Source organism: Diabrotica virgifera, chromosome 5, assembly GCF_917563875.1.
Source record: "Diabrotica virgifera virgifera chromosome 5, PGI_DIABVI_V3a".
Lineage (NCBI taxonomy): Eukaryota > Metazoa > Arthropoda > Insecta > Coleoptera > Chrysomelidae > Diabrotica > Diabrotica virgifera.
In genome coordinates, this window is record NC_065447.1 from 84,591,267 (window position 1) to 84,608,733 (window position 17,467).

At 33.2% G+C, this 17,467-nt stretch overlaps 1 protein-coding gene across 1 annotated transcript in view; it reads right to left on the minus strand.

Annotated features, from left to right (window-relative positions):
• Nucleotides 1-3,317: 3,317 nt before the first annotated feature.
• Nucleotides 3,318-17,467, minus strand: part of LOC114324207 (transmembrane 7 superfamily member 3) — a 47,305-nt gene continuing 33,155 nt past the window's right edge. The window contains exons 6-7 of the mRNA XM_028271970.2: nt 13,215-13,475; nt 3,318-3,575 (exon numbers count right to left, since the gene is read on the minus strand). Coding sequence (XP_028127771.2) covers nt 3,400-3,575; nt 13,215-13,475 — 437 coding nt within the window. The 3' untranslated portion in view covers nt 3,318-3,399. The remainder of the gene's footprint in view (nt 3,576-13,214; nt 13,476-17,467) is intronic.

Genomic DNA, 17,467 nt, shown 5'->3' on the forward strand with positions numbered 1-17,467 from the left:
TTCAGAAAATACGTATTTAGTTAAAAAATTTTCCGATAATTAATGTTCAGAAATCATTTGTGGCATGTTTAATGTGTTTGTGTGTGTTTTATTCTTTTATTATTTTAATTTTTGGCACTGTTTTAATAAAAATGTTTGAGAAGTAGTACGTATAAATTAGTTTAATATTTAAATAAAATATAAATAAAAACTATATTAATTTCGTTTAAATCATATAATAGAAGTATAACTTCTTACGTGCGTACAAAGTACACACACATTCTTTTTTATTAATAATGCTCCTACCATGTCATCCAGATTTAAACCTGACAGCTTTTCTGGGCAGGACTAAAAAAATATGTTGGAACACTAAAAAATGTAGATTTCACATTTAATTATTTTCAAAAATTGCCGGATGAGTGCTTTGGCACATTTTCCGTAGAATACTGGAAAAGGTGAAAATTATTTAGGATGCTTTCATTTCAAAGGGGCCATTATTATTTGATGTTACCATCACCGACGCCCATATAAAAAATTTTAGGGGGGGGGCAGACGCGAAGATGTTGCACTTTATATTTTGTATACTTTGGATAACTCTATATAATTTAAAGCGCCCGCAAATCCAGGGGGACCACGGCCCCCCTTGTCCATGGGTATGGGCGCCCATGGTTACCATATAATCATGTATCATTAATTTAAGTGAAGATATTCTGAGGAAAAATATTCTCAGACTAAGAATCAGACGACACCAATGACGATTTCATTTGATTTTGTATAGTATAAAGAACTTATAATAACCGAACAATGTTAATGTAAAATTTACAAATTTTAAATAATTACATGCAGCTCTTTATAAAAATTATAATCAACTATTTTCAATGGGAAATAAGCCACAATTTTACCAGAAAAATGATTTTATTAACGTTTCGACGCCCAAGTCGGATGTCGTTGTCAAAATACAAAATAATACTAGATTAAACAAAAATGTTGTTGCTTAGCAAAAAATTCTTCTAATGATTTATTTAATCTGACTCATTTATATCGGCAATTCAGACATGTATTATACATTTTAAAGTAGAAGACTTTAAAATTATATTGCCAATATAGATGAGTTGCGTTCCTGGAACGACTTTACTAATAGATACATGTGAAATCAACCTCAACTCAAGAATATCCGCCACAAAAAATCATAGCATGTGATCTGTCTTTAAAAAGACAACCAAATGCAACAGTGGCAGTAAAATTCTCGCGCTAGAGATTCCATAGTATTCACGAGGGAAAACCAGGAAAAAACCTCGTGATACTATCCCGACATCGTAAATATTTGGGCTTACATTTAGTTTACTCTCAAAACTAGATACCAAATTCTGACTTTAATATAATATATGAAGAGTACAGGGAAAAAACAAGAAATGTCACTTTTTCATTAATTTTGGCTTTTTTCGCCATGTGGTAGCAAAAACTGAGTACTATCGACTAGGCTATCGATTTAGGACAATAAACAGAATATATAAATTTTTTAAGAATTTAATAAATGGTCGAGCACCTGGCCGTGACAATGTTCCTGCAGAACTAATAAAATCAGGTTCGAAGAAATTAATCCGAGTGATCACAGAATTCCTTAACAGAATTATTAACGGAGAACAAGTTCCGAAAAGCTGGAAAGAGGGCTGGATCTCTTCAATACACAAAAAGGGAAGTAAAAGTGATGTCAACAATTATAGGGGAATAACTGTCACAAGCACAATGAGCCGTTTATATGGCAGAACACTGAAAACCATTATTTGCGAAGAATATCAACCCTATGAATCCGAAGAACAGTGTGGTTTCAGGGCCGGTCGATCTACGATCGATAATATATTCTGTCTAACACAGGTTATGGAAAAAAGACTAGAACGTGGACAAGACACACATATACTTTTTGTCGACCTAACGAAGGCATATGACACAGTACCCGTGGAAAAACTGTGGGAGGTTTTGGACAATACACACATTTCTGCAACTATCATCAAAGCCATACAATGCCTCTATAAAAATTCTATCTCAAGGGTAAAGAGAGGTAACCATCTGTCAACTAGATTCCAAGTAACAAAAGGCCTTAAACAAGGGTGCTGTTTATCTCCCATTCTTTTCAATATATATACCGACGGTGTTCTCAGACTTTGGAAGCAGAAATGCAGTGGTATGGGTATACCAATCGGAGACATCACACTATACACTTTGAACTACGCAGACGACCAGGTGGTAGTTGCCCAAGACTAATTCTGTTTATTGTCCTAAATCGATAGCCTAGTCGATAGTACTCTTTGTACTTAGTACTTTGGCGAAAAAAGCCAAAATTAATGAAAAAGTGACATTTCTTGTTTTTCCCTTGTACTCTTCATATATTATATTAAAGTCAGAATTTGGTATCTAGTTTTGAGAGTAAACTAAATGTAAGCCCAAATACTTACGATGTCGGGATAGTATCACGAGGTTTTTTCCTGGTTTTCCCTCGTGAATACAATGGAATCTCTAGCGCGAGAATTTTACTGCCACCGTTGCATTTGGTTGTCTTTTTAAAGACAGATCACATGCTATGATTTTTTGTGGCGGATATTCTTGAGTTGAGGTTGATTTCATGTAATCGAATGAACTATCTTTTAGTAAAGCCGTCCCAGGAACGCAACTCATCAATATTGGCAATAGCATTTTAAAGTCTTCTACTTTAAAATGTATAATACATGTCTGAATTGCCGATATAAATGAGTCAGATTAAATAAATCATTAGAATTTTTTGCTAAGCAACAACATTTTTGTTTAATCTAGTATTATTTTGTATTTTGACAACGACACCCGACTTGGGCGTCGAAACGTTAATAAAATCTTTTTTTTTTGGTAAAATTGTGGCTTATTTCCCATTGAAAATAGTTGATTATAAAAATGCCACAAGAAAATAGCTTCAAAACAACATTTATAAAAATTGATTCATGTAAACAACGTTTCACAACAAGTGTTTTCAACAAGAAATCAATCAAAGTCAATATTTGTAAGAACCCTGGCAACTCTGTAATTTAAACACCAAATGAATTCTACATTCCTTATCCGGTTTGCGCGCAGTTCACGTCTATTTCTATACTAGTCGGAGTGTAATAAATTGTGAACAAAAACTTTCAATAACGTGCCTCAATGGCTTCTACGGTGCAGCAATTCTTGGATTTTCCAGAGCAATGTATTTTCTGAATTTTAGCATCATACTATCTATTTACTAAGCTTCCACGTTTTCTATTTTCTATGTAGATGTTGATCGTCCAGAGATTTGGGTGTTCTCAGAAGTGGTAAGTAAATAAACAGTTGAATCATAAAAAATAAAGCTACTTTTATTAAAACTTTTTAATCGGTATAAAATAAATGATGTATCTTTAAGTATTTAGACTTTCATTATGTGTACGCTGGTGCGAATATGTCATCATAGATGAGGGGTGACGTTTCCGTTGGATTCCTAGTCTCTCTAAATGGTCGATTAGGAGGAAAAGGTGGTTTTCCTCTTTGCAGCCTAACTTGAGTAAACACGCCAAAAATTAATAAGACAGCCCAAAGCAGGATGTGCAGAATATCTAAAAAATGAGGAAAGTATTTTTTTATTTTGTAGTAGTACCTAGTCAAATGGAATAAATGAGTTATTTCAATATTAATGCATTAAAAAATCCCGAAACATAAATTTTTTCAAAATTACATTCTACTGCGTAAGCATTACATCCCTAAATTGTATAGGTACCCTTACAGTGAAGGTTACAGCCTCTAAATTTTTAAATGGAAAAGTAGGAGCTTGTTATGAATGCTTCAAAAGATCACGTAATTGTTTATTCAACACTGTTATTATTTTCAGATTTAATACAAAAAATAAAAATCTGTGTTTGATGAATTTCGCTACAGTGCTTTAGGAACTTAACCCGGCACCTGCCACGTGGCTTTGCAAGACGCCAACTGCCACGTGGGGTGCTCACAGCACCCCTTTAAAATTTTCTGTGATCTACTTGTTTATAAACAAAATAATGTGTTGAGTTACATAAGAATATAAAGAAAAACATGTTTTATTAACTTATTAGCTACTAATATATTATAAAAGTTAAAAAATAAAATTAAAAAGGTATTATAAGCAAATTAGCAAGTACCAACCCATAATAAATGAAGTGAAGTAAAATATCTAAAAAAATTAAAATTTAATGAGTATGGAGACTATATTAATATTTTAAATCAGTTATTACAATAAAAAATGTAAATCTGACCTGTTTATCAAAAACACAAAAAAAAAATTTTAAACTTAAACTGCCAGATGATGACACCCCGTTTCGACTTTAGAGCTACAAGTTCAGAATGACACTAAATAACCACTTCAAACTCAAACAGATCTATGCTATATAATATTATAGAAAGCTACTATGACGCACAGCACGGTTAACAAACTTGAAATACCAAATATTTGATCAAAATATGTTATGGGGTGCTGGTAGCACCCCACGTGGCAGGTGCCGGGTTAATAAAGTGAGTACTGTTTAGTTCTAAACAAAGTGAAAACAAAAAAACACATTATTTATAAAAATATCAAATGTTTAAAATTAAAATGACCTTGGAAATCTTGGCAATGCCCTAATATTAAATAAAACTGTTTTATAACGTAATTTGGCAGCCATTGTGTTACCGACCTATGTACTGTTCTTACGATGTCAGTTGGACCAGTATAAAAACAAAATTCGACACCGATTGTCGGCACCGTTTGTAAAACATAGGCGGCGCAATAGAAATTAATGAGTAAACTTTTATTTTTAAATTATGGTTCAATATTTGTTAAACAGTAATAATGTTGTTAATTGTTCACATTTCTTTATGAAATTGACACCAAAGATAATTAAAAATACAAATATAATACAAATGAAATTTAACGTGCTTATTAATTTGAGAACTAAAGAAATAAGACTACACTTTGAATATACACATAAAATACATGAAAACGAACAATTCCTCTTCCAGTCGAATTGTCTAATTCATGACTAATGAAGAGATCACTTTTACTACTGTATAGTATTTTTACTACAAAAGCGATATTACGTAGGTCAAAATTTTTGACGTAAGAGAACTGTCAAAACATTAGAATGTGACTCTTCATTTATCCATGTTTATAATAAACATGGCAATAATGAAAATTCACATTCTAATGTTTTGACAGTTCTCTTACGTCAAAAATTTTGACCTACGTAATATCGCTTTTGTAGTAAAAATACTATACATAGGACATATTTTTGACAAGTTGAAATATATCACTATCCGTGTGTTCAGAACTTGATTCGACACTTGTCCTGTTTATAACTACCACACCAATATTGGAAAAGAAGTGAAAGGCGCAATTTACACAACAGTTATCAGACCAATAATGACATAAATACGCGGCAGAAACACGACTTGATACAGAAAGGACAGAAAGAATGCTAGAAACAGCAGAGATGAAAATACTTTGAAAAATCGATGGGATATGGGAAGAGGTAGAAGTGCAGATATACGACAGATATGCAAGGTGGACAACATCAATAACTGGGTAAAAAGCAGAAGAGTATAATGGAACAACTACATGAGCCAAATGACAAAAAAACAAAGTAGTAAGGACGGCGAGAGACGGTTCCCCAATAGGAAGACGATCAGTTAGGTCTGTATCCCGCGTATGAAAAAAAAAGTTGATTAATAGTAAGCTGAAAATTTGTTAATAGCTTAAACGGTGTCTAGTCGGATACACTGTGATATATGAGAACACTGTAACAGGGGCAGTTTTAATTGTGGTTAAAAATTTGGAACGGTCAGACTTAAACTCTCCGAACAGAGATTAAACTCTCATGCAAAAATCAGACTGCTATTTATCAGCTGTCATAATTCCTGTCATTTGACATATTCTACATGTTCCACTCATTAAAACGCCCATTTGGTGATAAATAGTAGGCTGATTTTTGCATGAGAGTTTAATCTCTGTTCGGAGAGTTTAAGTCTGTTCTGTCGGACAAAATACATGTGCCGTTTTCGTGGTCTGGCCGTTCCAAATTTTTAACCTGTTCCACAATTAAAACTTCCCCTATTCCAGTGTTCCCATATATCAAAGTTTCTCCAACTACACAACCTTAAGCTATTCAAAAATTTTCAGCTTGCTATTAATCAACTTTTTTTTCATACGCGGGATCCAAAACTAAGTGGGAAGACCACGAAAACGATGGAATGACAACTTACTGGAGCCACATTGAAAAACAGACAGTCATGTCTACACAAGAAGAAGAAGAAGGAAAAGAAGAAGAAGACATTAATATTGGTGACAAAGCAAGATAATATTTTTATTTTACTTGAACATGAGCTACATAATTTTTCCAAATGTCACTTTTGACTTGTAAGTATATATTATATTGTATTAAAACAGAAAATAGCAAATTGACGTCATTAAATCTCGCATAATATATGGGACATCCTGTATAAACAATACAGTTTCAGTATAATACAATACAATAAAATTTAAAATTGATCATTAAAAGTATATAATACTTACAAATGCAATTTAATGTGCTTATTCATTTTTTAAGTACTAAAGAAATGAGACAAAAAATGTATTATAAAAATAAAATAATTGTAAGTTATGACGACGACACTGTTTATTTAGTGTTTATATTGCTTGCCACCTTTGAAACATGAGAAGGTATTTTGACCAGATAACGATATGATTTGAGCCTAAGCACTTCCGAACAATTTGACCAATTACTCTTCAGTATTGCCCAATAAGATACGTTAGAAAGTAGTAAGCCACACCCGCGTCCATGTGGACTAATACAAGGAGTGATCAATTTTGAAGCAAGCAAATGTTTATATGGTTTATCTTCATTTCTATGCTCTTCGTATAATTATTGACCGGACCCCAAAAATGCTTCTGGTCCAACTGACATCGTAAGAACAGTATGTAATTACAAGCATTATTATTATTATACTTCTCAATTCAGATACGTTTAATGGGTTAGCTTTTTAAACATATTACTTTTTACATACTTTCTATAAGAAGAAGTCGAATAGCATAACATATCAAGTGATCATGGTGGTCATTATATATTTTTTAGAAAACCTTAATCTTAATCCTATTAAAAAGTAATTTGTATTTGAATGGAGTGCTTCAGTTTCGAGATTTAAGGGCGATGTCAGATTATGCGTTTTGACCGGATGCGTTTCCACCGCATCCTGACAGGATGCGTTTCCACCGCATCCTGACCGGATGCGTTTCCACCGCATCCGATCAAAACGCATAGTGTGACATGTTGGTCCGGTTGCGTTGGAAACGGACGCGTTTTCACCGCATCAGGTCAAAACGCATAGTGTGACAGATCGGTCCGGTTGCGTTGGAGACGGATGCGTTTCCACCAGAATTGGACGCTAATAAAAGGCACGAAAAAGGTAAGACATTTGTTATTTGAGTGTATAATATATCTGTGGTGTTTTTGAGACATATTAACACCCAAATACATGTTTTTCAGCAATTTTAAAATTCGAGATTTCTAAAATCGAACGCAATAAAATAAAATCCAAATATATTTCATTAAAAATACTGTATTACCTATGTCATATACTAGATGTAATAAACGAAATATGTGTTAATATTTCTGTTTTTGATATAATTATTTTGATTAACAATACCGACAGGTCAAAAATATCTTTTCTCAGAAAACTTTCAATGAAAACTAAATCACAAATTGTATGAAATCTTCACATGATCTTCCGGGGCGATTGTCTTATCAGATTGTCCCCTCGTTTCCCCTAATTTCCAACATTTGCTAAGGTAGTGAATTCCAATCCTTTTGTGAATCACGGTACTCAAGGTAGCCCGATTTGCATATTTTGTTTACAGTTCTTTTGTTTTGAAAAAACTTTTAAATTCTTCTTCTTAAATAACTTTTGAATTTAAATAATTTTATTGAAAGTTTTACAAATAATTTTTCTACCTTGTTATGTCATCAGTAATCACTCATTAAGAAGCGAAGGAATTGTGGCTATCAGAAAAATGTGCAGAGATAGAAAAATTAGATAAACAATATGACAGGTTTAACATAATAAGAAAAATTAAAGAAACAGCTTGCATATACAAAAAGAGAGGTATTGTAAACATGGAAACATAATGGAAAAAAACAAAATAATAATTGAAACTGCAGAGAAAATAAATAAATGGGAAGAATGTAAAAAAAGAGCTATTTGAAGAGACGAAAGAATGGAGACAATATAAAGAACCAAGAAGTAGAAATGGACTTACAATTACCAAAAGAGAAATTGAAAAAGCACTATAACGTATAATAGTCTAAGAGCTAGTGAACCCTCCGACTAATGGTCGTCCTGTAAGGCTAAAAATTTTTCTAGTGATAATTCATTGCACACCAAGGCTAAAAACCATGACCTGGCAGGCCTCAGCGGTGCACGTGTATCTACCAGGTGAATCGAAAAGTGCAAATTTAGGGGGTAAAATAAACTTTCTCCTGTAAGGTTTAAATTTAAGTATGTGTTTGAGTAAGTCATTTATAGTATTTTTACTACAAAAACGTTATTACGTAGGTCAAAATTTTTGACGTAAGAGAACTGTCAAAACATTAGAATGTGACTTTTCATTATTGCCATGTTTATAATAAACATGACAATAATGAAAGTCACATTCTAATGTTTTGACAGTTCTCTTACGTCAAAAATGTTGACCTACGTAATAACGTTTTTGTAGTAAAAATACTATAGAAGAAATGTGTACAATGACAGGCGATTCTGAAGAGCATAAGACCTTGCCAGGCGAGGGGAAAGATTATGGGTTTTTCCTAAAATTATTCTTTTTGCATCGAAAAATTTTTTTTAGGTTTTTTGAATCATTTCAAACCGAAAACGTCTTTTGTGATTTTTCTCTTAAGTTAATAGTTTTTGTTATATGAGCGATTGAAAATTTTGAAAATTGAGAAATCGTCCATTTTTAACCCTAAATCGGACATTTATCTAAAAATTTCAATGTTGCCAAGATACGTAGATATTCTTTAAACATTGATTGATGAAGTCCCGAAGAGTTTTTTGCAATAAAATATCGAAAACCCCTTTGTTTTTTTAATTGCTAATCAAGCGTGTGCGACACTGTAGTATAAGTGAGGACGTTTGAGTTTGCATAAATTCATTATCTCGAGAATGGGCAAATTTCAAGAGAAATCCTCAGACAGGTCGATTTTTATTTTTGAATTAGAACTTTTTGGCATATATATATATATATATATATATATATATATATATATATATATATATATATATATATATATATATATATATATATATATATATAATACTAGTGACGTCATCCATCTGGGCGTGATGACGTAATCGATGATTTTTTAAATAAGAGTAGGAGTTGTGTGATAACTCATTTGAAAGGTTATTTAATTCTCTATTCAGTAATATAAACATTAATATAAATATTTATACAGGGTGTACAAAAAAAATTTTTGTACACCCTGTATAAATAATTATGTTAATGTTTATATTAGTGAATAGAAAATTCAATAACCTTTCAAATGAGCTATCACACAACACCCACTCTCATTTAAAAAAATCATCGATTACGTCATCACGCTCAGATGGATGACGTCGCTAGTATTATATATATGCCAAAAAGTCCTAATTTAAAAATAAAAATCGACCTGTCTGAGGATTTCTCTTGAAATTTGCCCCTTCTCGAGATAATGAATTTATGCAAACTCAAACGTCCTCACTTATACTACAGTGTCGCACCTGCTTGATTAGCAATTAGAAAAACAAAGGGGTTTTCGATATTTTATTGCAAAAAACTTTTCGGGATTTCATCAATCAATGTTTAAAGAATATCTACGTATCTTGGCAATATTGAAATTTTTAGATAAATGTCCGATTTAGGGTTAAAAATGGCCGATTTCGTAATTTTCAAAATTTTCAATCGCTTATATAACAAAAACTATTAACTTAAGAGAAAAATCTCTAAAGCCGTTTTCTGTTTGGAATGATTCAAAAAACATAAAAAAAATTTTTCGATGCAAAAAGAATAATTTTAGGAAAAACCCCTAAGCTTTCCCCTCGCCTGGCAAGGTCTTATGCTCTTCAGAATCGCCTGTCATTGTACACATTTCTTCTGAATGGCTTACTCAAACACATACTTAAATTTAAACCTTACAGGAGAAAGTTTATTTTACCCCCTAAAATTGCACTTTTCGATTCACCTGGTAGATACACGTGCACCACTGAGGCCTGCCAGGTCATGGTTTTTAGCCTTGGTGTGCTATGAATTATCACTAGAAAAATTTCTAGCCTTACAAGACGACCGTTAGTCTGAGTAAATACCTACAGAAATTTACTAATAAAGATTAATATAATATAGGTACCGGGGAAATTCCGAAAGAATGGCTAATAAGTAATTATCTGAGATATGGAACGGCCTTATTTGGATGTGAGCTAAATGAACAATAGGACCGCAGCCTTGAAATAAAACGACGCATTGGGATGTATATCATAGAAGCCAGAAGCGCTTTCAATAAAATGAAATCAGTATTATGCAATGAAAGACTGTGAGTCGAAATTAGAACTAGAATATTGAGAGGTTACGATGTGGTGTTATCGAAGAATGTGAAAAATATCATGGACATAACACATAACAAACACGGAAACATTAAGAAAGATCAAAAAAGATGAAAAAAGAAAAACAAATACTCCACACTATGAAGGAAAGGAAAATGAGTTACTTTGGTCACATACTAAGAAATGAAATTCCAAACATCTTTTCGTAATGACAGTTTTCAATTTTTTGAAACTTTTTTTGTAAAATTGGTAATAAAAAGTTTCCCATATGTCCAACTTAAGTAGACACGATGTATATCGATTGATTTCTACGTACATGAGTGTTACTGTCAATCTTTCCTCTGCGCTTATGGAGTTTCTAAATTTCGTATTTTTGTTTGTTCTGTGAGGTCTTAAGATTTTCACCAACTCGTCAAAAGATTTGATTGACATCCGGTAATATTGAAAAAAAATTATTATTATAAGACGAATCTTTTCGAAAAACCTCTGAAAGTTTTCCATTGAATCGCGTTGGATAAAAACGGATGAACCCTCTCAACATTTTCTCCGCTTACAATACAGAAATTGCTAACAATTTCTTTTTCAAAATGTTTTGAGACATCCTTACGTGCTTACAAACTGCACCAGACTCAACGCGTAGTGTGACAGGTCGGTCCGGTTGCGTTGGAAACGGATGCGTTTCCATCGCATCCGGTCAAAACCTATAATGTGACATCTCACTAACATACTGAATAGCAGGTATAATAATAATTAAAGGGACAATAGATTAAAATTTATTAATTATTGCTACCTGTGCCGGAAACTTACACCGTTCAAATACAAATGACCTTGTAATAGGATTAAGATTACGATTTTCTGAAATAACTTGATGCCAAGTATAATGAAAAGTGCTTGACTCATGAACCCTCCATCAATGGTTCCTGTAAATATCAGATGTCTTCTGAGTTTAGAATTTTAAGTCTTCTTTCTAGAGGTTCGTTGAATAGTTGTCTTATTAGATGACTTTTGACGTGAACTTTCAGGCCCAGACATATCAGGGGGCAATAGTTATTATCATCGAGCATTTTTAATTGGCACGTTCGAACGATCCTTGTATTGGATGAATTACTAAAACCCATTGTATGCCATATTTTCGGATTGGATTCAGTATCGTCTTGTATATAGGGTTCTTTCAATTTCATTTTGAATGAATAGCTGCGATTTTGATATTCATTAGCGAGCTCATGCTTTTAACTTTTTGCTTGTTATTGACGTCCCTCAGCTGTTATATATTATTATGATTTACAAGTTCTCATTTTTCATCGAAGTTCTAGATATTTCACTCCCGTTTTGGTGGGAGTGGGAGTAATATTTATGTTCACTAGCGGATAATTACTTCTTGTTGTAAATGTTACATGTGCTGACTTAACTAGGTGTAACTGGGGTTTATTGTGTATTCCGAAGTTTTTCAGTGACTTTTGATGGATCAGCGCCTGAGGACAAAATTGCAGTTTCATCTACAATGACCGACTGGCCCAGCTCAGTGCCCTATACTCCTGTCGTTATTTTATGATAATCAGATAATTTATCATCGACTTAAAATAACGCACGTAAAGATATGATTTTAAGATGAGATATATTAACACTTCCACTGCTGATGTCACCATGCGTGACCTTAAGTTATTTTGTCAGGTGCTGATGACATACTTGCGTGACATCTGACCAGTTATATTTAACAGATCATTTTAAATACAGCATATGCAGCAGATAATTTAGACCTTGTTTAGCGTGTTACTAAGGCACAAAGTATTTAAAATATGTTTGCCGTTTTCAGAATTTCCCAATGAGACGGCATTCGGCATCCGAGCATGCTAGAGTAGGGGATAAAAATTAGCGAGGTCAAGTCGAACACACGTTCAAATAATTCGAGTAGTGCGAATGTATTGAAACACTTGTATTCTGATTTGAGTTTTATTAAAATGTGTCTTCAATAAACTTTTAAAGTAGTAAAAAATATATTGACACGCTTGCCTGTCAGTCAGCACTTGGCAAAACAATTATACCTAGGTGCGCCCGACACGCATGCGTGACATTGATAAAAAACAACTAAATTCCCTATATATTGGCTTCAGTTTAGTACTAAAGCAATTATAAAGCCCAAGAAATTAAAATTTTTAGAAAATAATAATGCCGCACCCGGCAACTCCGTATCACAGAAGCCAGCAGCGAAAGTGTTAAAGTTCATATAGAAATTGTTCATTTTCATCAGAAGAGATTTGATGTCCCTTGGTAGACTGTAGACTGCAGCAACTACTATGGCTCTGGGCAGTGTTGTTATTTTATATAACTGTAGGTACTTTGTATTTTGTTTGTGATATAAGGTTTGAAAAATGTTTCAGATCAGGTATGATCGTAACGAAAAGGAAATTTTTTGATATCAAGTCCGATTATTTACAAATAAAGTCTAATGTGTGGTTTACGTGAAACACCCTGGATCTTCTACCACATTTCTACCATTTTATTTACCTATATTTCAAGTTGAATGATATTGGTATAACAGAAAACAACACAGTTCCCGCAAAATCGATGTCGTATTTTTTTGTGCCTGTTGTGAGAACTAAAATATTTGAACATTATCTTACCTGTTGTCTGCATGGGAGGAGAAATAACAGCATAATTGAAGTCTTTAACAGCAACTCTTCTGTAAGTGTTTATCAAAATATATGGAAGGTTCCCACCTACATAGAAATTTAAAGCCATGACGCATGCGTAGGAGCTCGTAAAACTTATAGATGTTATGTGACCATACATTGCGTCTGCCATGGATATTATAACGCATGATACCATTATGGACACGAACACCACCCAGAAATTTATTCCATTAATAAAGATGGTGATATCAGCTGAAAAGGTCGAGAATTGAAATTACCCAATTATATCTGTCATTGCTTTTCACAAGAAAAAGGTTATAATATTATTATAATAGAAATTAAACTAATCTTGCGAATATATTAAAGGACCTAAATCAACTTTATCTCTCCCGTTTATTTTTGGGTCCTCTACCGGTAGGTCCACCTCAAGGTATACGTCCTCTCCGTGTATGAAGTAACTCCTGATTTATGTTTAGTAAATTTTTGAAATATTCTTGCCATGTTTGGGGCACCTCATCTTCGTTGAATTAACATCATTATTTTTCCCGAGTGCAGACATGCAGTTAGGTCTGAAGCCTGTCTTTTCGTTTGTAAAAGGATCGAGTATTTGACTGTTGTCTATTCCTTTCCATTTCTTCATATTTCTATTGTTCGTATTTCCTTTGTTCTTTCAAATTAGTGTCCTTGTTTCTCAGTTTTTCTTTACTTTTTGTTGAAGCATAATGTTTCGGTTTTTCTGTCTGTCTTATAGTTTTTCTTGGCATTCTTTTTTAAACCATTTCCTTGTTCTCGCCCTGCTTTTACCCATTATTAGTTCTCTGTAATTAATTTTTCCATTTGTTGCCACAACCATTCGACATCATTGCTTCGGTCTACTATATAAATAATAAAAATGTGTTGTTTCATTTCCTGTTTCTCGAATTTCCTCATTTTTCAGTTTCTCGAGGTTCGACTATCCCAATGTTTCGTTCGTTTTAAGTTTCTGTGATGATATTCTCAACCTGGTTTTTGCTCCCACTAGGTAAAGTTGTGTATCTCCATCTATTCCACTGAGGTGTCTTACACCCAGAACATTACTTCCATCGACAATTACGTGGTCAATTTGTCAATTTCCAAGCATATTGTTAGCAGATGCTAGCTCTACGAGTTTTTGTCCATTATCGTTTGATATATTGTGGAGGATGTGTTGTTACCTTGTCGGTCTTGGATTAGGTTCTTTATTAGATTATCTGCTTGTCTTGTTTGGGGATTCTTTCCAGCGTTCTTTTGAGTTGTTCATCATAGAAGACATCTTTGATTGTTTCCTCTTTATCTTTTGTCGGAGCATGTACGGGTATGATTGAGACATGTATAGTCGTCAGGAATAAATAATTCCAGTATAATAATAATATCCTTATATCTTTTCATGCATCTTTATATTTTCAATTATATTCATAAAATTCTCATCTTTCTTTGAATCGGTATTCCCCGAAGTACGTTTATCCACTAATAATTTTCCAACATAATCAGCAGTCATATTGATATCAAAGAGACCGGCTTTCTAATCAAGGTTGTCAGATATATTTCCTAAAATTCCAAACTTTATATATTCTGAAAATGTTTTCCCTACTTTAGTATTCAATTGTTAGTTAATGACATTGTTAGAAAGATAATATGAAAAAATTCTTAAAAAATATATAAATTAGTTAACTAGGTACTTAAAATTTCAATGGGCCTTCACTAATAAATTGAAGCAACTTTGTATATATTATACTTTAAAGAAATTTTGGAGTATCGGCAACACTGTAGTCTGAACAAAATTAAGAAGCTCCTTTTACATTGACGTTGCCATGTTGATAATTTTAGATAAGAGACAAGATATAAAGAATTTGCTTTAATGTTAGTAAAACAAGTTTAAACATCGAAAGTATCAAATTTTAAGTAATAAAAAACCAAACTGTGATGGTCACATCCATTACTTATATATTTCGTTTCAATTCAACAACAGAAGAACACTATTAGTTTATTAGTTAGTTCTTCCCTACTCTGCCCAACGTTAACTTGGCATCGTTTTTCATGATAACAACACCGCGGAACATCTGTGTCTCTACAACCAAAATTTGTTCATCCAACAGTGGCGGAGTTGTAACTAGAAGGTTAGGTTATATTTTGCTACTAAATAATTAATCGAATTAAAAAATAACGATTTGCACGTTCAATGTGAACTCGTTTAAAAAATATATACTGGAATGACTGATAATGCAACTGTTTCGAGAATTCAGGAATTAACAAAAATCGGGTATAAGATGATCTATAAAATTGTTAAATTAAGAACTGTTACATAAACATTCCTTAGAACGAAAGCGACGAAATAAAAAACTGGGTAGGGTTCACACTGCTGCAAAGGACGTTTATCAATGAACAGTTTATAACTTATTAGTTTATTACAAAGAAAATAGGTAGACAGTCCATATTGTGAGAACGTTCCAATCTGAAAAAAATTATTATTCGATTTCTTTGCAGATTTCTGTTCAAAAATATCTCCTTAAACAAATCTGAAGGGCGCCGAGCTATTTTTGAAGTTATACTTCTTTAACACAATCACTACAAATCTTTTCAGAGCAGCAGTGTGCAAAGTACAGATTGCCATGATGGTCGCCAACATTCGAAACGGATAGGCACTACAAGAAGAAGATACTTCTTTAGGCGCGATTGAGAGTAAAATTTCATAATTCTGCGCGCATGCGCACACAGACAGTATGTAAACACTTAGTTGCAATGAATTGTTCAGAATTAAAAAACGGTTCCGAACTCTGGAGAGGAAACAGATAAGAGGTAGAGCATTGGACTAGAGATCGAGAGGTCGCGGGTTCAAATCCCGGACGATTCACGTTTTTTTTTTAATTTTTGGTAGTTTTAATAAAAAATTTCTGAAAGTGGTAGGTAAGAAAGTTAGTTTAATATTTAAATAAAATGCAAATATAAACAGTTAAGTATATTTATTTCGTTGAAATTATATAATAGAAGTATAACTTCTTACGTGCGTACAAAGTACACACACATTCTTTTTTTTGTGCAGAATTTGTTAAAACAATTTTTTAAACAAATTTAAAACATCACCCTTTTTGCTCCAAAATATATTTTTTTAAAACAAACTAAGTTATCAATCGAAGCAGCGCAGAAAACGACAATAAATATCGCCTCCGTACCACCAGATTGACAACAGGTGGAATACTTTCTTTGGTTACACCTCCTGAGACTTTTACAATATATAAGTCATACAGGTGCCGAGAAAATTAAGATGAGAGAATTTTAAATAATTCACAACTCATCTACTCAGCATGGTAAAGCTCCAACAAGAAAGATTCCTTAATACTCAAAAGAGTAAATGAATTAAAAATGTATAAACATTCTCAATTTCTTTGCAAAACGAAAATGCAGCAGCTGCATAATACTCTGGTTAAAGCGGAGAGTGCAGGAAGAGTCTATACCGGTTTCGGAGATCTTTTTCCCCTCATCAGTAAACCCATATCCTCTTCTATCCGCTTTAACCATTTACCATAGCTTAGGGCCTTCCCGAATTGCAAAGAAAGAAATGTCACGGATGAACTAGGGCCATCTACCGGAAAACAAACTAAGTTATCAATCGAAGCAGCGCAGAAAACGACAATAAATATCGCCTCCGTACCACCAGATTGACAACAGGTGGAATACTTTCTTTGGTTACACCTCCTGAGACTTTTACAATATATAAGTCATACAGGTGCCGAGAAAATTAAGATGAGAGAATTTTAAATAATTCACAACTCATCTACTCAGCATGGTAAAGCTCCAACAAGAAAGATTCCTTAATACTCAAAAGAGTAAATGAATTAAAAATGTATAAACATTCTCAATTTCTTTGCAAAACGAAAATGCAGCAGCTGCATAATACTCTGGTTAAAGCGGAGAGTGCAGGAAGAGTCTATACCGGTTTCGGAGATCTTTTTCCCCTCATCAGTAAACCCATATCCTCTTCTATCCGCTTTAACCATTTACCATAGCTTAGGGCCTTCCCGAATTGCAAAGAAAGAAATGTCACGGATGAACTAGGGCCATCTACCGGAAAACAAACTAAGTTATCAATCGAAGCAGCGCAGAAAACGACAATAAATATCGCCTCCGTACCACCAGATTGACAACAGGTGGAATACTTTCTTTGGTTACACCTCCTGAGACTTTTACAATATATAAGTCATACAGGTGCCGAGAAAATTAAGATGAGA